This window comes from Mchenga conophoros, linkage group LG12 (genome assembly GCF_057382185.1).
Source record: "Mchenga conophoros isolate Kocher_MC1m ecotype Shallow Benthic linkage group LG12, M_conophoros_male_GT1.1, whole genome shotgun sequence".
In the NCBI taxonomy this organism is placed as follows: domain Eukaryota; kingdom Metazoa; phylum Chordata; class Actinopteri; order Cichliformes; family Cichlidae; genus Mchenga; species Mchenga conophoros.
In genome coordinates this window covers 14,802,698-14,827,853 of record NC_140537.1, presented here as the reverse complement: position 1 = coordinate 14,827,853, position 25,156 = coordinate 14,802,698, and the positions used below count along the sequence as shown (strand labels likewise).

At 43.4% G+C, this 25,156-nt stretch overlaps 1 protein-coding gene across 3 annotated transcripts in view; it reads right to left on the bottom strand.

Annotated features, from left to right (window-relative positions):
* The window catches only part of LOC146562296 (tetratricopeptide repeat protein 28-like), a 196,806-nt gene that overhangs the window by 2,443 nt on the left and 169,207 nt on the right, over window positions 1–25,156 (bottom strand). For 2 of the 3 annotated variants that reach the window (XM_085293926.1, XM_085293928.1), the window contains 16 exons: window positions 23,569–24,092; window positions 17,952–18,061; window positions 14,722–14,851; window positions 14,371–14,589; window positions 12,575–12,734; window positions 9,265–9,405; window positions 5,821–5,965; window positions 5,486–5,665; window positions 4,821–5,365; window positions 4,308–4,555; window positions 4,073–4,197; window positions 3,753–3,984; window positions 1,890–1,966; window positions 1,152–1,175; window positions 299–428; window positions 94–201 (listed from right to left, as the gene is read on the bottom strand). In XM_085293926.1, the coding sequence (XP_085150052.1) occupies window positions 94–201; window positions 299–428; window positions 1,152–1,175; window positions 1,890–1,966; window positions 3,753–3,984; window positions 4,073–4,197; window positions 4,308–4,555; window positions 4,821–5,365; window positions 5,486–5,665; window positions 5,821–5,965; window positions 9,265–9,405; window positions 12,575–12,734; window positions 14,371–14,589; window positions 14,722–14,851; window positions 17,952–18,061; window positions 23,569–24,092 (3,098 nt within the window). The remainder of the gene's footprint in view (window positions 1–93; window positions 202–298; window positions 429–1,151; window positions 1,176–1,889; window positions 1,967–3,752; window positions 3,985–4,072; window positions 4,198–4,307; window positions 4,556–4,820; window positions 5,366–5,485; window positions 5,666–5,820; window positions 5,966–9,264; window positions 9,406–12,574; window positions 12,735–14,370; window positions 14,590–14,721; window positions 14,852–17,951; window positions 18,062–23,568; window positions 24,093–25,156) is intronic. The other variant, XM_085293927.1, reaches the window with a different exon arrangement.

Sequence of the window (25,156 nt, the reverse complement as noted above, 5' to 3'; positions counted from 1 at the left end):
GTTCAGATTCCAGTGTACAGGGAATCAAGTTAGGAGCTCAACAACAATCAGCAAAGAATGAAAGTGCATAAGCAAAAAAATACATTTACTTACCAAAGAGTGCCAGCAGAGACTGGAGAGCAAAGTGCAAGGTGCGGCGGTTGGCTAGCTTGCCTGTCTTCAGTACTACTTCTTCTTGGCCTACCTCACATAAGTCAAACCCTGCACATGCAAAACAGGACAACAGCTGTAACTTAAATAGACATATGGTAGACAATAGGATAGGGACTTTTTTTTTTTTACATAATAGATGACTAACCAAGAGCAGCCAGAAATTCATGGCATCCTGGGAGTCTCCATAGCTGCACACTAATGGACACCTGAATGGGCAGCAGGGAGAAATCCTGTTCTTTCTCTCCTGTCTGTAGTTGGACTAGCACCTGGTGGAGCTGAAAGAGACAGGGGACAACATTACAATAAAGTAGTGGAGATGTAATTAACGGCTTAAAAGTGAACTGGGTGATCAAAGCGTTGCATCAGTAACTTAAATAACCCAAGTGAAAAAATTATACAGCTTCTTCCTTTTAATAATGATTTCATTTTCTTCTCTTTAAGTCGTCCAATTAAAACATATTCATGTATCTTGTATAAGCCTGTGTCCTAAAAAAATATGTCTGAGCCCAGTGCACGAGCAATCTTGGCAATAAAATAACTGTAGGTAAGCTGAGCTGGAAGGGTTTGGGCTTTGTAGGGTTTAACACGCGGCCCGAGAGCACACTTACGTGTTTTGTTTGGGGATTACTTTGCTTTGAACAGAGACATCTTTGTCAACTTGACGCAACTGTGCAGAAACCCCTTCTTCTCGTTTCACCCGACACGATTGAGAAAGGGTTTTTTACATCACAGATTTACCCCTGCTTCCACTCTGAAACATTCCTTTGACCTGAACCAAACCCAAGTTCTAAATCTTATATACCCCCAAATCCCTTAGATTTGACTGAAAACTAGCAAAGGAAAAACTATGAACAACACAAGACAGTAAACTTTGCATGTGGAGAGGAAAAACAACATGCATTTTCGCCAATACAAAGAGAGTTTAGCAGAACAGACAGTAAAGAGTGATTTAACAAGATAGCTATGGGATGGAGTGCTGGTAGTGAATGCACACTTACCATCGCCACCATATTTTTAACAGCCTTCAGACCACACGTTAGGAGCAGGGGAGAGAAAACAGGTGTTTAATGGCATGCACACAGGCCATTCGCAAAAAAAAAAAAAGAAAAGGAAGAAAAAGAAAAAGAGTAAAGTACAAGGATTTATGGCAACAAGAGGGTACAGCAACAAGTAACATTAGTGGTTTAACAGATTAAAGTTTATTGCTTGCAGCATATATAGATTAGATCAAGTGTTTCCACTGACACACACACACTTACATTTTGAGGCTATGAAAATTGCCAATCACAAACTAACTTGATGACTTTAAGCATGTGACAGCCACATGTTACACGTAAACAGGGATAAACTACGTCAGTCCCAGATTAATTCTCAGGTGTCATAAGCTTGGGGAGGAAGAGAACAGAACTCAGACTGTAGTTAAGACTTTGGGCAACTAGTTAGAATTCAGTGCTGCATTTCAATGCAGATTAAGCTCCAGCTTGAGTTGCCAGTTCATTAGAGCGTATCCAGTCCTGACATTACCAAATTACACAGTGATAAAATCACTGATATGCTTCTTCTAGCAACGCACTTATAATACAAAGGTGTGGCAAAGTTTCAAAGAAAGTGAAAGGGGACTGCTACAATGCTTTTTAACTCTAAGTAACAGGAATGGTATTTGTCATTTGAACCAAAGACCAGTGGGTACTGGGTGCAAAACTCAACAGCATTTGTTCAGAGCTGCAGGGACCTACCCGGTTGATGAGCTGCTCTCCTGCCTCTGAAGCTGTAATGAGTTTGCACAAAGCTTGCAGAGCTGGCGGTGGCAGACCTAAGGGATTGGATCAAAGGAAGTTCTTCATCATTCATTAACAAGGCACACTGGTTTAAATGGTAGTGGTAAAAAAAAGTGCTAAACATGGGGCGATACATAGATCAATGAAATGGCGCAAACATAAATTGTGTTAAAATGTTCTGAGATTCTATCAGAGTGATGCCAGGAAGGTGTCCTGGGCCCATATCCCTAAAGAATCTTTGTGCAAAAAGTGGCTCCTAGCGGCCAAATTCTAAGAAAATTCTCAGAGTCATGACGTTTTCTTAGAATTTCCCCTAAAAGTGACACGACAATCCCAGTTAATATAAAAGCTATTCCTCAAGATTCCTAGCGCTTAAAAGGGCTCCTAAGGCGAGATCTGCTAAGAGCAGGGAAGAGGACTTTTAGTGGCTTAGGAGTTCCCCTAAGCAGCTGCACAAAATGGCCAACAGAAGAGGCAGGAGAGATGTCCTGCAAACACTGGATGACAGGGAATTATTGAGATGCTACAGATTGGATCGTGCAGGAATCATGTTTGTGGTGGATCTCCTTAGAGATGCAATTACTTCACCAACTCGACGCCACAACGCTATTACACCGGAGACGAAAGTAATCACAACCCCGAGGTATTTGGCAACCGTGAAAATGCAACAATGCAGCAGTGATGACTTGGGTCTTCAATCACAGACACTGCTAAAAGCTGAGCCGTGTTACCCTCGTTAAGACCACACTGGACTTGTAACGTTGTGATTTCTACTTCATTAAGGACAGCCTCTTGAGATAGGCCATCTTGTTTTCAACGGGGTCCATATGGGAGTGAAAGTACAAAATATGCCAGCTAGGATATTAATATGAGCAAATAAGACACGAATCATTATTTGAACAGGGTGTAATGAGTTTAAGTTTTCACATATTTTAGATTCTAATGTTAGGCTATAACCCCTACAGCTTACTATTCATTTTCCAGATATTTTCTTGAATGTGAAATATTATTTACAATTACAGTCAGCATAAGATTAGAGTATATAATATGTTTATTGATTTGAGGGTACATCCTTTGCTCATTATCACCAAAAGCTCATTTCCATCAAACTTGTAGGATCAACCAATCACGGCTTTTGAAATGATGACTCATACCTAGCAACGGGGTCAACCACACCTCCTCACTAAGATAGGATTTTCCATCCATTCCTTGCTCAGAGTTCACTGAAAATGTTCTGGAATCACTTCTAAGCTAAAACTCCTGGCAAGGAATTTTTAGGTTAAGTTAGGAGCTCTCTGAGAGGATTCTCAGAATCTTTAGGGATACGGGCCCTGGTCTCAAACTCATCCTGCAGCACGACAACGACCTTGCAACTCCTGTTGGGGCTATAATAAGCTATGTTTAGTGACAAGCATAACACTAAATGCTCCCAGGATTTAGAGTAATCTTCATGTGCATTTTTTAGTAAATAAATTGTGTTTTCTCATTTAATTGGATTATTTGACATCAAAATGTTATGGCAATGTTTTGGTTGTTGTTGTCATTTAAAAAACAAAATGTTGAATCAGGTAGGAATCAGTGCTGCTGTGTAACAGAAGCTTAGCATCATAATGATGGCAGCATTATAGCAAAGACAAACAATATCAAATACAAACAGTATTTAAACCTTTAACTTTATTCAATGAGAAATGTTCAATTTCCCAACATTATAAGCCAGATAAGTTGTCGTAGCACAGGGATTTGCTAGTATTTATAAATCCATAACCTTGGGCACATTGTAAACAACTTGGTTTGTTTTAAATAGCTACATTGTCTACATACCCAGCAGTGACTGTAAGGTGGTGCTGCACTGCTGAAGCCTGTCTCCTGGGTCAGCAGTGGGAAAGAAGACAGCAGCGGGGATACCGGTGCCTGCAGAGTCAAGACGGAAGCCCACAGCTGTCAGCAGAGCCTGCCAACCAGGGACACCCCCTACTTTGTTCTCCACACTCTGCTGGGATGTATACATGGAATTACGCTGGCCATTCTGTATCCTCTGAAGAGACTTTTCCACCTGCAGTGAGCACAGCAATGCACCATCAGTGTCTTTGAGCAGTGCTGACTGTGACATCTTGTAAAATAAGTAACGGTGTGTGTCTCACCAAGTGAAGTAAAACCCTCAGAGCATCGCGAGCCCGATCTGGATACTGTAGAATCTCAGCTAAAGCTTGGCCAATTAGGGAAGATGGGCTGTTAAGCTTCACATCATTGCCAATCAGCATGTATCCTGAAAAAAAGAAATAAAGTAAGAAGAGCTCAGTTTCACAGCGATCTTCTTTTAACTACTTTGTTTATTACTAATGTTGAAATAATGCATAAAGGAATTTCATCCCTGACCTGCCCAGTTGGAAGGGTGTGAGTACTGCTTGCTGCTCTGGACAGTCTTCATGGCATCTGCCAGTGCCGCACTAGCTTTGGTCCCGTTGAGAAGGGCGGAATAGAAGGCATGGACAAAAACCTTGGAGGCAGCAACTGGGACAGGCCACAAGGACACAAGTACACACTGAGCCCCAGCAGCCAGGAAAGCTCTAGTCAGTCCCACAACACCATCTGCTGTGACCTTGCTGCTGGACTCTTGGTATGACCTGCAGCCACGAAAAGACAAGGCTCAAATGTGAAAACTGTAAAACTAAAATGTCAAGCTTGAAATTTGGTATTCTACCCTGTGCTTATCAAATAAATCATGATGTACATTTTAAGTACATTTGTGTGTTTAATGAATTTCATGTCAGTCAATCAATTTTGAATTCAGATCTTCAATATGGTTAATCTCATGGTTTTTTTAATGACTTTAAATCTACATTAAAAAAAAATCACTATTTAGTTGTATCGCTTTGCCAGTCTACCTACCCCAGCACAACCAGCTTGACGGGCAACCTCAGATCCAAAATATCTGCAGCTGTAAGCAGGAACTCCTGAAGGGGCGGGCTGTCACAGATGCTCTCCACATCACTGCTGTCATCCTGCATGTGGAGAGACTCTGGGATGGTGTAGCCACTTCCAGTGGAGCCCTTTCTGCCTCGGCCACTGCTGCCTGCTCTCCCCCCTGCACCTCTTCCCACTGTTCCCACTCCCACATTGGCGCTTGCTCCCCCAGGCACAGCTTCAGGGTTTGGGGTGAGCACCAGAGCAGCTAATTTCCAAGAAATGTGGGTGGCGAAGTGGGCGCATTCAGCCTGTGTTAGAGCACTCATGACCCTCTCCTTTGTGGCAGAAGAGCCAGCAAGGGGTTGGCATCCCAACAGCTCAGCCACCATTAGTGCTTCCTCCTCTGCAGACGGCATAGGTCCCCACAGCCAGCGATCCATCACAGGTGAGGGAAGTCTCGGGTTACCCACCACTGCTGCCATTGAGACGCCGCCGCAAGGGGCTGGTCCAGGACGCCGAGAATGAGCCTTAGAGGACATCAACAAATTTTACCTTGTAGCACAGCAAAGCTTAGGACGGATGGTGAATAGTTTGTTATAGCATTACAGATTGTAAAAACGTGACAAAGTTTAAATAAGAAGCTGTACCTTTGCACTGGTTCCAAGGCCATGAATGGAGGGCACAGCAATGAGGCTGAAACGCTCATATAAGTATTCATTAGAAGAGCTTCCTTTTAGCAGAGCAAACGGGATGAGGTACAGTTCTCCCTCAAGCACCATCACTAGTTGCCTGTGTCTGCCAACAGGCCCACTGGAGTGCATCAAGCCCTGTGAGGCAAGGATATGAAAACACTTAATCATATAAAGGAAATTCATTTTTTTCTGCTTTTCTGTTCCTCTCGAAAGCACCCTATTGTGTTTTCTTCTCTCTGTCACACAACTGCCTCAACAGACAGGCAATACCCCGCCGAAGTAGTACTTACCCCCTCCATAGGTGCGATGAGTAAATCATAAAGTGCCCGCAGTGGAGGTTTTCCAAGGTTGCTGGAGCGACGGGGCAGGGAAGAGTTGCCATCTTTGGCAGGAGACATTGTGTTGCTGAACAGGCTTGTCATACTCTGGCAACTCCTGCAGAGACACAAAACAAAGTACTGTAGTTTTCATTTTAATCCTGAAAACCTCAAGAAAGTTTCAGACACTTAAGATTCTTCATGATTTTTGAGTTAGGAGTCTTTGCTGAGACTAAACCAACTTTAAACTGTTCAAATATTTCTTTGGGCCTTTCTGGCCTTCTTGTTAATTCCAAAACGCAGTTTTGCCTGTGTGTTGAGAAAGTGGATGACAAAGTCCATTTTTAATTTAATAGATAATGTGTCGCAGAGGATCATCACATTCATATATCTGCTCAAACGTAGAACAAATTTAATCCAAGAGGAGGTAGATGAGGGTAGGATATATTAATTTGTTGTTACCCCTTGGGAAGGCAAGTATAATACAAAGGCTGTTTCAATTCACTCAGTTTACCATGTCAATATGTACACCTTCACTAGATGGCAGTATTGCACTGCTTATCCAGCACTTATTGGCCTAAATAGGGGTCAGACTGGCAGAATCACCACAGAAGGAGAGCACCATTCATGCATTTTCTTCAACATTTTAAATTCAGAACATCCCATCATCTGTTAGTTTTGTTGTCTTCAATCTTTATCAACAAACCAACTCAAGATAACAGCACAATGCGTTTTGGATGCCTGTCTGCTGTGTGAAGGGAATGACAGCCCTCAGCTCACATAGAGAAAGTCAGCATACTGAGAACTGTGCTAATGGTGGCTGAGGGGCTAGAAGCCTTTTCCTTTTTCCTAGCAGGGCCAAGCTTTATAGTCACACTTGTCACTACTCCTCCATCTGTTCCACCAGCCAGAATTTCTTCCGGACCCAGCCAACAGACATCTATCCTGCCCTTCTGGTAGCCCCAGGCCACTGGCTTTCCTCCAGCCTCCCGACTCTCTGTCTCTCTCCCAGGCCTTGGCATAAGGCTCCATGGGAAAGCAAAACAATCATTTGTTAGCCTGACAAGAAGAATGAGTGAGGAGACAAGGGATAAGCCAAAAGAAGGTGAGTGTCAAGTGTAAAGGGAGACAATGAAAAGAAAAGACTGGGAGCTGTAGAGAGGCTGAACGTGAAGATTGCATTCAGTGGTTGTAAGTGAAAAACGGGTCTTTAAGTGTCATCTGCGTGGTAATCAGAGATAAATAAATCATCCTCTAGTATACATTTAAAGGTGCAGTGTGTGAAATCTTACCACTAGATGTCAGTGGATTGCAGCTTGCTCTGTTTTGTTATCCATCCAAATTCAGGTGTGTAACCCTGGCTACGGTGGCTAATGTAGGATAAAGAACTCTGGATGTCGTTCATCTGTGAGTGTAGGCTGTCAATCTGCTGTTTACCTCAGCTATCAATATGCATGTCTATGTATTCTGGAAGAGGCTGTCAGACTTTGTGAATGAAGGCTGGGTCTCACTCCTGTCTCATGTCAGTGATACTGAGACGAATTGTTGATGATATCCTGAACTTAAGAGCTGATCTTTTGCCACAGTTAGCTGCTGCTAGCCAGCGTTAGGGGAACTTCATTTGAAGCGGATCCAACACTGCTGGGCTCGGACGCCTTGCAAATGAACTCAGGAAATGTGTGAGACGATATTTTTAAAGGTTTATTTTTAGGACATTCAAGCCTAACATTGGCATCTAATTACCCGGTGACAATGTTTAACTGCATGAATAAATACACACGTTTATTCAAATTTTTGTGTGTTACAGTCCTAGCTGCTGTTCAGGAGATGAAGCTTGAGATAAGGAGGAAGAGGATGAGATGAAAAGGAGGAGGAGAAAGACACTATGAGAAAGAGATGATGAAAATATACATGTACAAATGTTAAATGGTCGAATATAGTTGGAAAGAGCTATTGGTGATCTTTAAATTCAAAGTTACGTATAAGGTGTGCTGCGTATGAGGCTGGTGAAATGGCCATGGCATGACAACGTGACAGGGCAACACGGCGGCTTCAACAAACTGGCACTCGCTCCAGTTTGTGTATCTGTAACAATTAATTCGAAGTTTACGAGAACGCATGATTTTGTTAGAGCATGTAATTACACACGAATTCATGTATAACTATGAATACAATATTCTTTTTTTCTATTTAATAACCTAAAAAATAACTACTGTACCTCTAAGCTTATTATATTGGCTGTCTTTGTACTGCTGATAAAATAAACCTTGCATCATCCTTTTGGCAGAATTTTACAGAGAACTGCAAGATCATTAAACAATCTCATCAAGTTACACAACGAAGACACAAAGAGACTTTCATTATCACTTTCCCACAGTAATCCTTCCAAGCTCCGTACTGAAGACGAGATCTCAGTGCCCTGTACCTATTTGAATTTAAATGTTATTCAATTAAGGTTTCTTTTTGAAATAAACGTATCCTTTCTCTTTGTAATACATAAATATCAAAATCCTGAAGTATTCATATAAATTCATTCCATTAAATGGTAATAGCCTAAACATGTAAGGAAAAATAGCAGGAGAAAGTGAATTCAAAAAGAGCTCTTGAATAACACACAGATTATCTGACACCAAACCTCAAGATGTATGGAGGACAAAGAGGTTTTCTCAATTTTCTCTTGCTTTTGGTATTGTGACAGACGACAGGCTCCTAAGCATGATGAGCTTTATAATTCAGATTTTTTTTTTAAAGGCCCAAAAGAATGAGGGGATTATTACCGGCAGCCCATTAAAGGGGCTTAATGAGCACCAAGACTCAATTAAAGCTGGAATTACCCTCTCATCAAAGAACAGCTCAACTGTGGACGAGGACAGGGAAATATGACCCAGACACACAAGTATGCACACACATGCACGCACATTGTCGGTATACCTTACCAATCAGCCCAATGTAAATGAATACTCTGCATAGTGTCAATAAATAACGCTGTGAACAAGCCAGTGGCGCTCTCACTAAAATCTCATAAATCTGCATAACAAACACAGACATGGCAAACATTTTAAAACCACATTCATCTCCATGTCTGCGCCTGGCAAACAGTCACACGCACATGTGACCACATTCACGCACACACAGGGCTTCCATCAGAGTAGACAGTTGATAAGGGCTTTAGCAGCTTTGGCTTTACTCAGTCTATTTAATAAGGAGGATTCACATGCTGCCTCTGCGCTGGCTAAACAATGGAGAAAAGAGTCCTTTCACAGATGAGCCACAATACCCACGAATCTCCTTACTCGAGCAGAGACTTTTAATCGTCTTCTTTGTGCAAAAGTGGGTCTAAGTAGCATTTGGTGATTAACACTGCCACTCATTAACAGCCAAGGAACACTGAGGTGATGTGCATCAAAACCCCTCTACCTGTTGAACAGGTTGTTTCTGGACACCATGCGCAGGAAGCCCGTTGGATCAGTGACGGAGTTAAGCTTGTTGTTGAGCTCCTCAAATTGTTGATCCAACAAATCTCCCGCCTCACTCTCAGTCTCACTGCTCGAGCACCCTCTGAAAGAGAGAAAGAGATGGAGTGAGAGGCATCCAAGGCCACAGAAATGTTGCCAAGAGAAAAAAAAGCATGTGAGCACAGCAGACAATACACTCTTATATTGTTTCGCTGCGGATAAATCAAGTACTCACAGAAACACACACACACAGACACTTCTGACCTGCCAAAAAACACACACCGTTCAACCCTCACACACTTGGCCTCTTTTTTTCAGCCTGGATCCAACAGCCTGATTGTAATCCTTTCAATATAATGCCAGTAATGCTGATCCAGTCGCGGGGGTGTCATCCCCCCCCAATCACTAGCTCGCAACCACTCTCTCATCTCGCCCTTCATGCGTGAACCTCTCCTTTGATATCATGCAACTCTTAGAGTATCTCACAGCAGCTGTATGAACTTCTTGGAACCACCATGGGATCTCTGATTGCCTTGCGCACCTACCACTGCAATTCTTAAAGCCACAGTACGTGGCTCACACTGAGATTCGCTCTCCGGGAATGTACATGGTAACAGACCTATTCAGACTGGATTTTCAAAAAGATGGAGAGATTCCACATGTTAATACGCAGATTTCGACTATCACAAAAGCCGTGTCTTCCGCTCTCTTTATTATCCTGTCTTTCACACACATATGCTCCTCTCCATTTTTCTCCATCCCATTCATTCTGTAGACACTCATTTCAGAGTGCTGCCTCCCTTTCTCTGCACTCTGGAGACTGAATGGGCTGGTAAGTGGGGCCATATGGTGCCCATCCAGGCGCAGTGGTGTGTATGCAACTTCCCATTGGAGAAGTAAATGAGCTGGTAATGGGGCAGGAGGGCCAGACTGCTAGGGGTGGAAGAGACTGGCACTGGGTGGAGCAGCTGGTCACTATGGATCAAACTCCAACTAGAGAAACATGGCACACGTCAAGTGCAGTGTAGCTCCAAGGATGTCAATGGGTGATTTGAACTTTTGATACATCTCAGAACACTTTACATGCCCTACACATATGACTACATCCCCTGTTGTGTGTTAGATCTCTATTCACTACCAGCCTCTTCTTTGACTTTTGGCTCACTGATTTTAGCGTCTCCTCTGAACCTTCCTCCCCATTCTTCCTTAAGGTTACAGTAACCGCCTTCTCTTTTCCTTGGGTTGTCAGACTGGCTGTGTGTTAGGTGGATTCAACACCTCGAGCTATATCAAGAGCCATTATTCCATCTCATTTATTCCCACTGGGGGGGAGAGCAAAGCCCTTTAAGGAGGTAGTGGATGTCTGTCATCACAGGAAGCATCACACTCTTTTACACACACACTCACAATAAAACAACCCTTCTTCTGCTAAGGCCTGATTTAGACTGCTGAGGGGAATCTTTATAACCTACTTATGCTTGTTCTGGTGCATTACATGTTAATTGCCATGTGGTCATGACCCAGTGTTTTATATGTGGTAAAATGCTGGGATTTTTTTTTTTTTTTACCTTGTGTATCCCTGCACTTTGTTGTGGAGAGTATTTTTTGGGTGCAAAGATGTTTGTCCCTGTAGTTTTACCACTTTTTGGAACATTCCCTGAGATCAATTACAATCGTTTCAACAATCTTACTTTATCGCTTTAGTGTAGAAAATTATATTAATAGCATCAATATAAGGAGTCACAAATGTCAGCAAATTCCTGGAGGGAGTTTGCTGAAACTATCATAACTGACTTGATGGAAAACTAGAGGGAAGCTTCTTTGCACATTCCCGTCACGTCCCTCTAGGAATTTGCTGACATTTGAGATTGCTTATATTGAGCCTGTGAGTATTATTCCTTATAACTGAGGTGATGACTGGTACTCTGTTACTGATAGATTAAAAAACTAAAAGTAGCCAGAAATGCACAGGATGAATTGATGGTGTTGAACAGGCCTCACAAGAGCTGCGGAGAGAGATTTGCAGGTGATCTTCTAACAGTGTGCTGATTTAAAAACAAAGATCGCACCAGTTCATTTCAGTAACGACCAAGCTTAAAAAAACGAACACACCAGCTGAGGGTGGGTGAAGACGCAAGTAACGTACTAACAAAAACTAACAATAATAACATAAAAAGCAGGTTTTATGCGTGTTTCTCTCTGAAAACAGCGTGGCAATTCAGATAACTGAGAGGCGGAAGAAGAATGAAAATGTTTTGATATAAGGCTGAACTCTTGTGACAGACATTGCTGGCGGCTGCGTGTGGTCCTGAGGACTGAAGTGGAGGATTTATTACAAACTCATCCACCGTATAAATCTGAAATATGTGTTTAACAACTCACCTGTCCCACGCGTAAAAGAGCAGAAGAAATTATTTAGCACCAGTTCCCGAGCCGTCTGTGTGTTAATAACGTTAATAATACTGCGCCGTGTGCGTAAATGCACACATTGCTCTTGACTTTTTTTCTGCAGGCTGTCAGGCTTTAGGTATTTAATAAAGTCATTATTAGATATAGTAACATTCATACATTAATCTAATATGTCAACACAGTTCCGTAAATAGCTTTGTTTTCACAGACATTTCAATAAGGCATGTAAAAGCTGTGAAAGCACACAGCGATTAAAAGCCTGAAACACTGCAAACCCCATCAGCTCAGTGCAGAAATTACCGTGGCTGTTCATAAAAGAAGACACACCCTTGCATGAATCTAGTACCTGAATTCTCCTTCTCCATCTAACACTCTACATTAAGCTCAGTTTAGTTTAATACCAGTATTATTGAGGACAACATGCAGGACGAGGACTGAATGTAGAGCTACGGGACAGAGCCAAAGTTTTGGCACTGGACTCACAGCTTTGAGCCATCCACCCGTGCCAATTATGCACTTGTTCTGATAACTTCTCCCCCTCTCATTACAAATAAATGAAGACTGCTAGCGGCAACTATCTCAACAACATCGGGTGCAAAATAAGACATGCTTTTTTTTCCAGCATGACATGCAACACAATTTGCACAATTTGCAGTATGTCGACTTGGTAAATCAGCTTTGTGCAATTCATTTACTTGATCTACCTAAAATGTGGCTCTGTTTAAGGGAAACTAAAACAAATACATGTGCGACGAGTGTACGCTAAGCCATAATCAACAAAGTGAGTTATTAAAGAGGGAAAAGGAAGTGACACAGATTATGAGCTAACTAAATAGAGTTTTCATTTCATTGTTACACCTCACCTGCTATAATAAGACTCTACCCCCAGAGCCTCACGGGCACTGGCGATGTGCTGCTCCAACGAGGAGCCACTGACCACTCCGCCGACACCTCCCTCTTGGAATTCCGACCCCCCTTCGGCTACGCCCTCGCCCAGGTACACCTCATGAAACTTCAGGATGCCTGTGGAGAGAGTGAGAGAGAGAAAGGAGGGGAGTGTAAATATGACTGGCTGCTTTCAGGTGGTTATGAAGTGTAATGACAAAACAAATGAAAGTGGCTATTTTCCACCCTCTCTCTTTCCTTTTTTTTTTTTTTTTTAATATGTTCCTATTACTCGCTCTCGACGGTGGCAATATTGGATTATTTCAACTGAGAGCTGTGGGTGAGGGCACGTGCAGCAGTGCATCTGCGGAGCAAAATGAATAAAACAAATATTGTTCAATAAAAGATAAGAGTAGGCTGCCCGTGCCATCTGGTGCCTGCCGCGAGAGCTCGGCTAAGTTTCAAGCAGGTGGGGAAGAGCACATCGGGCGAATACGGCTGTTTGTGTGTGTCTGGTTTGTGGGTGTGTCAGTGTGTTTCACCATTTCGTATTAAATGTGTTTAAATAGACGGGTAAAGTGATTCCGGTGAATATGCACGTGCATGCTAATTCAGGCCAGAATGTACACTAGTGGAGTAATTACAGCATGACATTAGGAGCCCCATTCATTGACTGCAGACTCTTTAGAGCTGGACATGTTTGTGTACCAGCTGGATGCCAGGGAATGCCAGGAAGTGACAGACAGGCGATTAGTGAGCAAGTGGCTCCCTCTTAGCCTGGGGCAATATTCGATGCTTTGAAGATGTACTCCGGCCCCTGTAGTGTTCCTCCCCTCCTTATGACTAGTGCTTGGAGGTCAAGTTCATCTGGTTGCCTGGGAGCTGGATTTGATCAAATGTTCAGGCTCTTGTGCCTTGGAACATGGGTCACGGCTCTCATTTCCTTTCTTCACACGAGAGTCAAAGCAAAGCCAGCAGTAGGGCAGCCACAGCAGTCGGGCGACATGCACCGTAGCTTATTCTTTGTACAACTGGAATTTTACAAGGCAAACAAAAGGGGCTGCGCTAGCATCAGCGCTACTCAGAGTGTAAACAAAAGAGAGAAAGATTTAGGAGTGTATAAAGAAGTGCCAGGACAAAGCAATATCAAGAAAACGGATGAAAACAAAAGCAAACATGAAACATAAAAGCAGGGAAGACTTTTGCTGTTGACACGTGTGAAGATGACGCCACTGGTGTTTTGGCTGTGTCGTTATCGGTGACACAATCAATTAGCATAGTTCACAGGCAGATGCCTTCTGGGGGTGAAAAGCGAGGCAGGGGGGCAAATCCTAGCAGTGGAGTGGCAGGTGGCACTGTCGCTCAGTGTTAAAGCTGGCCTTCCTACCCCTGCAGTGCAAAACAAGCCTCTAGCCTCTGGGCTTTTTATGTGCTTTAATTTGAACAAGCAAGCGTGAGCATGGGGCTGCTTTTGCTTTAAACCAAGTAGCTTCTGTACAGACAGAATAATTTCATATTATTGATCGCCTTTGCACAAATCGTGCCACTTCAACATTTCTAAGCCATTTTTTAATAGTCATTTTCTGTGCTTTTGCCACATTTCAGGTTATTAAAGTAAAAAAAACCCAAAATGTTGCATTGGAAGTACACACACTTAAATGTTTTGAATAAAAGAACAAAGTAAAACAAAGAGATTCAGGAGAGCAGTAGTCAGACAGACATGATGAGATTTCAGCAACTCATTAAAAAGTTTTCAGCTAGAGTCCAAACCTACCTGCTCCTGGAGCCAGCAGCCAGCTGTACAGGTAACCAGCAGCCATAGAAAAATAAAGCACCAAAGCCCTCTGGCTGTTCACGGTATCCAAGATGTGCTCCACTGTTACCGGCGTGTATGGATCCGACTCCTGCTGGCCCGTCTGCCTCTCCACCAAGAGATCAGCAAAGGCTCTTGTACGACCCCTCTCTGCCACTGCCAGGGCCTCGTCGTGGTGCCCTGCGGAGTTCAGAGGTCAGCTTTGATTAGCGGATGAAGTCTAAAATCATTCAGGTGCACACAGAGGCAAAAGCAAAAACAAGTCATAACAGCGTGCAGTACTGAGAGTGTGAGTAAAGTGTGTTGACGTACCGAGGCTGACAAGGACCCTTTGGAGAGCCTGGTAGCAGGAGGTTTGCAGGTCAAACAGAGAAAGCTTGTAATCTGTGCTGTGTTGGGCTTCGTGGCGGATGGTCTCAAACAGCGCTGATGCTCGGTAAAGCTAAGGATAAATAACGGCAGCAATGCGTTCAGACATTCCTGGATTGCTCATTTACCAGACAAGAATAGTGTACAAAAACATAACAAGAAATAGTCATCGGCACCGTCAACGATGACCCCGAAACAGCAAGGCGTTGCATCAAAATACCTTTTCTGGAAAATAAGTTAAAATGAATAAACTGTGTTTAAAAAAAAGGAAGGCAGTTGGGATTCTATGAGAAAGACAAGTTGGTTAAATATGTCTGCATCTTACTAAATTGGGCATGATTAGGCCTTAGAGGATAGAAAATGAACATGGCCACTAGATGGTAGCATTCCACCTCACAGGTTATCACTGATCAGCCTCCTTTCTTCTTTTCTCTCTCACAGCAGAATAAAGTACTGTAATGTAGCTTGATGAATAACCATTAAACACAGGTAAACCTCTCCTCAGCTCTCATTTGCCCAGAAAGGGCTGCGAGCAGCTAAACCATTACCCTGAGCATCTTAGACAAACACGGTTCAGGAAAATAAATGCTTTGTGAATTCAATAGGCCCGTCTGTGTTGTTGGATCTTTCAATTCAGGGCCAGACACCGGATTGAAAGAAGAAGGCGAGACAATGAAAAGGTGGGGCGGCAAGGACTGTTGCACACTGGCCAAGCAGAACCGGCCAAGAGTGCTGATTCATGGGAGCCTTTTATTGATTTCCTATTTCTGCACCTATATAGCAGCCCTGTAGAATAACTGGGACTGCTATAGAGTGACTCTCCAGGAGTCTGGGGCCAGCAGAGAGGGTAAAACACTCTTGCTGCTCGACCATAGTACACGCAAGACAAAGAGCTCTGCAGTGGAAAAAGGGTTGTTGGTATGGATTAAATGGATTTTATCAACCCTGTGGCTTTGACAAGAGGAAGGAAAGGGAGAAAGTGTGTGTGGATTCCTGGTGAGTACATAGGCATAGAATCTAGCTCGTCAGGCATATCCCAAGGTCAAAGAGGAAAGTGTGTCAGAGGGAGTGTAGGGGGGAGAGTAGAGAATCTGTGAGTTCTGCTGCATTAGTCCTAGTAGAAGGAGCTGCTAGTCTCAGGCTGATTTTGCTGATAGGGCTGTGGGCTGATTGCTGCAGTGCTAGTTTCATCTGTTAGGCCTGCAGATATCCCTTTAAGAGTGTAACTAATTTCTCACAGCGCCTTTCCTCTGTCTTCACCCCTACTGGCACAGATGAAGGGGGGGGGGCACTGCATCTATAGTGTCTTTTTTGCCGCGACACAGGTGCAGTAAAATCTGCGGCATTCTCAGGCCGCTACCTATTCAGATAGCGCTCACTTGTTTTACTGACACACTAACATGGCTTTTATCTGACATGTTAAGTGAATGTCAGTGTCACACTGTATCAGTAAACGTGAGCAGACTTGAATGCACACATACCTCGAATGATTTTTCTAAAATAAAATCCCCGGGGAGCTCTCATCCCCCTGCGGAAGATGATATCAGAGGTAAAGGCTTAATCGACTGTAGACCGCTGATTTTTTTATTATTTTTTTTAAGCAGGCACAAATGTATCGATTCACGTTTGCCGAGATATGAATGCTTCTTAGCGAGAGCAAGCACTGTTCAAATACCTGATTAGAATCAGGACACGTCAATCTGTGTGCCAGTACGAGCACCGGGATCACAGCTAGGGTGCTAAAATACAATTCGGTGCGCAGATAGAGAGAAATGAGGAACATGAGGTCAAGTACTCTTAATCTACACCTATGAACGCTTTATAAATTTAAATACAAGCCTTTAAAATAGCAGTATAAAGTGGGTCAGAGTGTTTACCAAGGTCAGCTGTAGCGACAGGCCAGCTCATGAATAATCATTTCATCTATACTCTGAGGACAACAGCGTCCTTTCCAACCACCAAGTCACTGCAGGAGCTACAAGCTGACAGGCAGAAAAACATTCAACATAGCTGTGGTGTACTGTATGTATGCAAACGACTGGATTGCAGTTAATTGCAACAAGGACAACACAATGTTAGCATGGACTATTAGGGTCTTGAAGGTGAAGCATTAAGCTGGAAAGCAAACATGCAGTGGAAAATATGTTGCATTGGCTTGTTAGAATAATATTTTGCTTTAATTGAACACAAATTCCTCAATATGAGTCACAAGCACTCAGCCCCTGCTCTAGCCATCACCTTGGTTCAGTCTTTCATTCTCAGCTCTTGTTACAGATAATTGCAAACAGACAAAAATACTTTTTTGAAAAAGTATGATGCAGGGCCGACGGAAAAACAAAAGCTATCTGGGTCGAATAAATGCAAGTTGTGCGCGTGTGTCATAACAAAAAAAAAAAAAAAAGGGAAAGAAAAAAAAAGAGTCTTGGACTAGATTTTAAAAATGAAAGCAGCTAAAAAACATCCCCACAGACGCACGTGACAGCCACCGCTGCTGACTGACTGTTCACAAACTTGCATGTGGATACACAAGCCAAAGAAAGGGGGAAGAAAAGTATATATATATGTATATATATACTTTTTTATATATGTATATATCAACTAGTGAGCTGTGGTGTGTGGACAGACTGCAAAGAGAGATGTTAAGGGGATATTCCATGCTTGCTAGGTGGGCAGTGGGCTGAAGAGGAGTGAATGTGTGTGTGATGCAGAGGCTTGGGGGATCCTGAGACCATGCACGCAGATACAAAAAAATATTCACTCATCTGTCGCCTGTCTGCTGAGATGACAGCATTTACCAGCTCAACAGACTCCATAGCATACTGCCAGCACCAATGCTCTAACTCTACAGCCACCTCGCCTTCTTTTCTTTCCTCCTGTTGTTCTCTCTCTCCTCATGGCTCTTTTTTTTTTTTTTTTTTACCTCGAAGGCATTGCTGAAAACGTATATTTCCCCATGTGTTTAAGACAAGTACTTCCACCTCTCATTTCTAATCCTTGCCAACCTCAAAGCCGACAGATGTGGGCTTACTGGCGGTCAGCCTTAACTACCAGAGGTCGAAGGAGCCCAGATGGAAGGGAGAGGAGAGAGGAGGTGAGGTGAGGAGAGAAGGAAATGAGAGGTCTGAGTCAAGGTGATCCATAACCAGAAGAGGAGCGAGCAGGAGATGCTTTACCTGATGTTGGGCCTCCTCCAGATTCCCACTGGCCCACAGAGAAAGCCCAAGACGATGGCGGATCTTCGCCTCGTCCTCACGTCGAGCAAGCTGCTCCGCAAGCCGCAGGCCTGTCAGAAGGCAAGGAGAAGGGAGCAGATGAGAGGGAGAGGAGGGTAAAAATTATTCAGAGCAGACAGACTCTTAGGTATCTTTCAGAGGAACAGATGTAAGCATAGCGTGGTACTGATGTTCTGACAGCGAACAGGTTTGGATATTTGGCCTCAGTTGTAAGATGCTGCTTGCACTGGGGCTAAAACACACACATGTTTTGGCCATAGCGGGAGATTCTTAGAGCACTAATGGGTCTGCATAGTAATCAATGCTCAGGATTGACTGGCTGAGCAAACACAAACACGCCGCATCACTAGGACATCTCCAAATATTTGCAAACACACTGATGAGCTAATAACAGACAACGTGCAAACACACAGAGTTTACTTTGTGATATTTGTTTGAGAGACCTTCAGAGTTGTTCGGGAGCCAGCAGAGGTATGAATGTGCACGTGCACGTGTGCTCGTTCGCTAAATGTGCCCGTGTCAGATCATCTGGTTTGTTTTTCACTTCCAATTTCTCAGGCACTCGTCACATCTTAGCATGTGTCCTCAGCCTGCCTGCCGAGCACTTGGTTCAGCCCAATTACTGAGATGAAAATGCCACTCCTCAGAGGACAATAATGAAAAAAAAAACCACACACACAGTCGCTGGGTCACACATCATCCACAAGGTACAAAATACACAGCAAGCATTCTGCTGTTTGCAACAGGCCACCGCACATGCACAGTCTCACTTTACACGAGCTCCGTATTTGCAAGTCTACTCTCTCCACCCCGCTCGTGTGATACAGGGGTCTAGACGTGCTTTTGGTCAGGGGGGAGGAGAAAATGGGCCAAGCCACCCTTGTCTGCTTTTTTTCTTCATTCCTGGAAAACGGTCTGTGGCTGAACCAGATAAGCCAAGAACAGAGAGCGTGACCTGAAAAAGCCAGCCTATTCCGCAAGACCAGCACACCACAGAACCATAGACTTCATGGCTCCTCCATGGCCACGCTAGCCGGCAGCCTTTGAAGCCTGCAACAGTCTCCCCTCTCTCTCTGTATCCTTATCTTTCTACACACCCTCCCTCTGTCTGACTGCCTGCCCTCTCCCCCCAATGCATCTGCTGTGCTACTCTCTCCCTCTACCTCCTATTCATTTTCTCATCTCTGTGCCTCTGTCTCGGAGCGCCCCCCCTCCAAACTCTCTACCTGTTTCATCTTCACTGTGGTGGCAGTGCTTGCAGGGACTCTGCACTGCTTAGGGCTCATTAGGCGCTGAAGTAAGAGAGAGGAAACAGATCTAAATTATCCTTTTCATTCTCTGACAGCCTCACCCCTCACTCATCTCAACTCCAGCTCTGAGTCTTTCATGTCCCCCCCACTCAAACACGCACAAATGTGCACGCACACACATACCTTTCTTTCTCTGAGCTGCTCTGTGATAGTTTTTTTTTATGATCAAACCTGAATGTCAACCAACCTATGTTTTCTTTATTCTCTAGCTGACAGTGAAATAATACATGTGAATTATGACTCATGCCGATCTCTGTCTTTTCCCTCCACTCCGCTGCCATCCTCTTTCTTCCTCTCTGCTCCTCCTTCCCTCCCTAACTCTCTCATTCCCTCTGTTCTCCCGCTCTGTATCATTCAGTGTCTGTCACTGTCACCGTGCGTGCCTTTGGTGCACCCCGAAGGCACAGGCACGTAGCAGCGGCTGACATGAGGATGTGGCCGTGGCTGGCTGCACCCTGAAGAGCAACTAGAGAACACTTTAAAGGCTGCTTGACAGCTGGGTGAGAGATCCTCTGCAGCCCCTGAGGCCCACGCACCTCTGCCTTCAAACAAGCTTTACATGCAGACTCCACATTCACATCTCACGCACTGCATAGCCGCAAGTGCACTGTGCTGCAAATAAACATCCCGACACGCATGCATGTGACACACACACACAAAAAAAGGCCCTTTGATCATGGCCGCATGTGGAACGGTGGACAGTATGTTTGATATTATTAAAAAATTTGAGATTAAGCACACTTTTTCAGGCAATCTCCCCCAGGGACACTGCTCTGATAGTGTTGCACTATATTGTACAAATAAAAACTGCAAAGAGTAGTTTAGTACTGGATGAAAAAGGAGAAGTAGAAAGAGAGGGTCCAGAGCCTCACTTCTCTCTCATCTCAGCGCAGCTGGCCAGTGCCATGGAGTTATTTGTGAATATCAGGAACAGAAATCGCCAAAGAGATGCTGCAAAGATTAGCAGGGAGGGATCGCTGAAGTTATATCCAACGCACCGATATGCTGCTAGGACGGGGCATAAATCACACAAGCACATTTTGGGGAGAAGAAAGACAATAGTTACAATACTGACAGCACATATACTCTGTATGTATTCCGTAGAAATAAATAATTAATCAGACTATTGCTATATATGTCTGTTTGCACCATATCTCCTCATTAAGGGGTGGGCCAATCTGAGTGAAATGTTGCACCAACATCATCCCACATGCAGCGATCATCGCCTGTTAGTGGGTGGGATATTTAAGGAAGCAAGTAAGAATTAAGTAAGGATCACAACATCTCCAAAACTGCAGCTCTTATGGGGTGTTCCCAGCATGCATTGGTCAGCATCTATCAAAACTGGGCAAAGGAAGGAACAGCAGTGAACCAGCGACGGGGTCACGGCGACCAAGGCTCAGTTATGAAAATCAGGACCCAATGCTGCCCCGTGTGATGGGATCCAACAGATGAGATATTGTAGTTCAAATGCTAAAAAATTTAATGCTGGTTCTGATAGAAAGGTGTCAGAATACACAGAACATCGTAGTTTGTTACATCTGAGGCATAGCGGTCTACAGGAGTCAATGCCTTGATAGGTCAGGGCTGTCTGGGCAGCAAAAGGGGGGCCAACACAATATTAGGCAGGTGCTTATAATGTTACGCCTGATCGGTGTAAATATATAGGCATTTATATATAAAAAATATAAAGCAATTACTATGAAGATACCAGTTTGAGATTAAATAATAAGACTACGAGGAAATTTAGATCAACAGCCAAGACACAAAGTGTATTACAAATGGGATCTTAAATTACTGACCAAAAGAAATCAGTACATGTACTCTGCTCATCAAAATATAAATATAACAGTGCACATGTTTTGGTGAATATCACCTGCCATAACAAAATGAAAGTGTTTTATATAAACATCAAACCCAAGGTTAACAGGTTAGGTTTTCTTTGTCTTTAAAACTGAACAGGTTTCTATGTAGCTTGCAAAGAAAACCAGTAATTATATATTAGATTTTTACATTTATATATTATTCTGTAGTTAGGTGTTTATAAACAACCAACATTTTCTCATATAACGTGTAACAAAGATGCATAAGAAATGCTAATGATGAAAAGAGTCTTTGTGTAATTTATCATAATTTATGATTTATAGAAAACAAAGCTGGGCTTTATTGTGACGTTTACACAGACATTTGTAGTTAATGTCAAAGATTTTAAGACAAAGTAGAATAATATGGAGATTAAAACTAAAATAAAGAATATCTGTAGCTCCTTAAGCCACCAGCTCAGCACTCAGCACAACTAACTGCAACCAACATTTAATATTAATGGCATAAAATATTAGCACCAAAAATATGAGACACATGATGATAACTGGTCGAGAGTTGTGCAGAGATCCATATCATCCAGCTCTATTTAGTTTTAAATGCTTCTTGACAAGCCCTCAACAGCCTAACAGCATGAACACGCTTTAAGGGAATTTCTAAGTTGGTCCTGTCCTAGAAAAAATTCACGTGTCACAAAACTCGTTTTCCACGGTGAAGGCCGAAACGAAAATGCTTATCTGATGTTTAGTTGTGTATCTGACCTATGATCAAGACCCCATCTTGATCAAAGATGAGTTTTTCATATGATTTTGTCTTCCTATAAATGTTTTGCGTCCAACATTCGCCACAAATATTATTAATTAGAGTGTAGCTTATGAAATGTTTTGTGCAGAATACATATAAATACACTTGCAAATTAAATGATGTAAACACAAGAGGCTTCCAGTACATTTCCAACAAATAACTGCCCTTGAAGGTTAATATTGTTATCCCTTTAGTTTGCTTAATAAGCGATTCTATAAGTCAGGCATGGAATATCTCCATTAGTCGCTACAATGACTGCATTGATTTAATGACACTATTGATTGCATCAATCGTTGGAAAGTGCATCTCGGTGTGTAATGATTCTTTGTTTAACATTTAGAAAGTCCTGCACAATGCTCTGTATTATTACAGTGCAAGACGAAGAAAAAAAAACCCAAAGCTTGTTATCGGGCAGCCTTATCTTTGCATAATGTACTGCACAACAAAGTATAATCATCTGACACGCAGACACATACAGATACACGAGCAGTGGTTTGGAGGTCACATGCTGTCGATGATATCTGCTAGTTTGGAGCTGCTTTTCCTTTTCCCTCTTACTAATTAATCTTTTTTGGAAACAGAAACAAAACATAAGCAGTGCAGCATGAAGATAAAAAAAACTAGAAGTGGAAGCAGAAAAAACAGAAAAACTAAATGGGGAAAAAAAACCATGCCAACTTTTTGGTCTGGGCAGGTTGGCCAGAAATAATTGGCTGTCAAGGCAGCACTGTTCTTTTTCACAGCCAGACCAAGGAGCAATACAAGGACAGTGCGCGGGACAGTAAGAGGACGGTGTGGAGACAGAATGGCCTGTCGCCTTTGTTTCCATTAAAGCTCAACGAGCAGGCCTGCAGAGGGTGTATGGGTCACCGCAGGAAAAGTGAACTCGAATACAGCCGGCAAAGGAGAGATAGAGGAGATTTATTCTTGCTCCCCTGCATTCCGCTCACTCCAGAGCAGAATATACAAATGTCCTCTTACACAAACTCCAGCTTCATTGATTCAAACAGGGTCTGGGTTGTGACACGGTGGGTGGTGCCTGTCAGTGGGCACGGGCAAGTCTGGCGCTTTCCCATCCATGAAAGATGCAACTTATCACATCCTCAGGAGCGAACACTTTGAGCGGTGCCACTGACATAATGAATTTCTGAGAGGCCAAGCTGCAGTTTTTTATTTCGCCATAATCTGCGGGGCACAATGAAGCGTTAAGAGGCAGGAGTATGACAGCTACGGTGTGAAAAGATTCTTTTGCAGCTTGTTGCAAAGAACCCTCTGAGAAGGTAGATACAGAGGTGTGAAAAACAGCTAGGGGTGCACGGGAAAAATGCCTTGGCATGCATTCTGATAGGTTTGCATAGACATACACACAAATGCTGGTATACATATACAGCTCAGAAGACAACACAGACGCATAATACACACACAAAATTCCCTAGTGCACTTATAACACACAAGCACACACACACACTCACACACATATACATGCACACAGCCTAATAAAAATAAAAAGGCTTAGCAACAAATAGGCTCTGCATTTCCTATTCATGAATTCACAAACTCTAAGCCTATCAGCTCAGACAACAAAGGCAATCCTCTCTCCTGTTCCCCCCTGACTCACTCACCTTCCTGCAGGTACATGACAGCTTGTGAGTAGTTTTGCAGTGCGTGGTGTGTTCTCCCCAAGCTGCCATAGGCCAGTGTCTTGGCAGCCAAGTCATTAGTCTGAGCAGCCACACTTAGGTGCTGTTCTTGGAACACGACCGCCCGCTCGTAGTTTCCTAGCGACTCATAGGTAAGGCCCAGGTTGCCATAGGCGCGGGCCTGGCGTGTGGTGCTGCCCGCTTCCTCTGCGATCTCCAGGTCACTTTGGTGGCACCGCAGGGCCGTTTCGTACTCTCCCATGGCTTGATATACAGTCCCCAAACCACAACTGGCGTCACCCTCCAGTAGTCTGTCCTGGGTGTCACGGGCGATGGCCAGCTGACGCTCCAGACAGGAGATGGCCTGCTCGTAATTGCCCAGCTGGCTGTGGAGCGCGCCCAGTTCACCGTAGGCCTGAGCCTTGCCTCCACACTCGCCCAACTCATGAGCCACCACTAGCCGTTTCTCAAAACACACAAGTGCCTGTTGTAAATTTCCCATAGCCCTGCAGATCAAGACAAAAAACAGCGATTGTTAGTGTGAAGCAGATTAGAAGTGAGATACGTGATGTAACCTAGCAAGAAAATTTGGAAGAATATGTCACTGACAGATTCAGTTAAAGCTGAAACAATCCCAAAATGCCTTTCAAGTTCACAACACTCAAAATCAAAAATCTATTTATAGCACTTTGTTTTATCTCATATCATTCTCTTACCAGAGAACTATTAGAACGCATCGTGCAGCACACATTGCAGGAAGACTTTCATTTGCAAAGTGCCAGATAATTTCAGTATTGGAGTCAATGAAATATAGATTTTTGCCTTTCATTTCAGTGCTGAAAGCTGCTGATGTCGACAGACTAAAGAGCGTGTGAAAGTATTCCTATATGAGGAATATTTGAGGCATGATATGATATTTCAAGTGCAGACTATTTTGCAGTAGAACACGGTTAACCGTGTAAGATAGGCCACCTGCTCCCATCCTCTTGAGTACGTATTGACAGAGTGGAAATCATCCCATGTGAACATTTTATTCGCCTTCGCAGCCTTCAAACAGACTTTTATCACATTCTCAGGAACAGCAACAATTGCTGGCTGCTGGTTCAAATGGTGCATTATAAGAATAAAAGCCTTTGGCTTAATTAATCTTGTGTGATAATGTATTTGCCTGACTAAGAGCCGCTGGAAGATGAGAAGGGTTTATGTGTGATGTCTATTATTCCCTTCTGAACTCATGCATGGCTAATACTGCTGTGTGTGATTGCTGCCGTGCCATGCTGATGACGCACAATAAGAAGAAAATCATCTCTGAAATGAGGATTTCGGCGTGCCTTCTCGTGTTTTATTTTGCAGTGTAGTCTCCCAGGTTGCTATCAGCTCTTTGAGGCATGAGGAGAAATAGAACGGCGAAGAGACACAAGATGTAAGAGGTTGTCTTGAAATAACTGTGCATCCCTCCGTTTCAGACATCTGTGTGCCAAAGCCACTTTGCATACAGATAAGGCCAGGGCCGCTAGGCTGCTGCTACTGAGACGGCTAGCGCCACATCCAAGTGCTGTTCACTACAGCG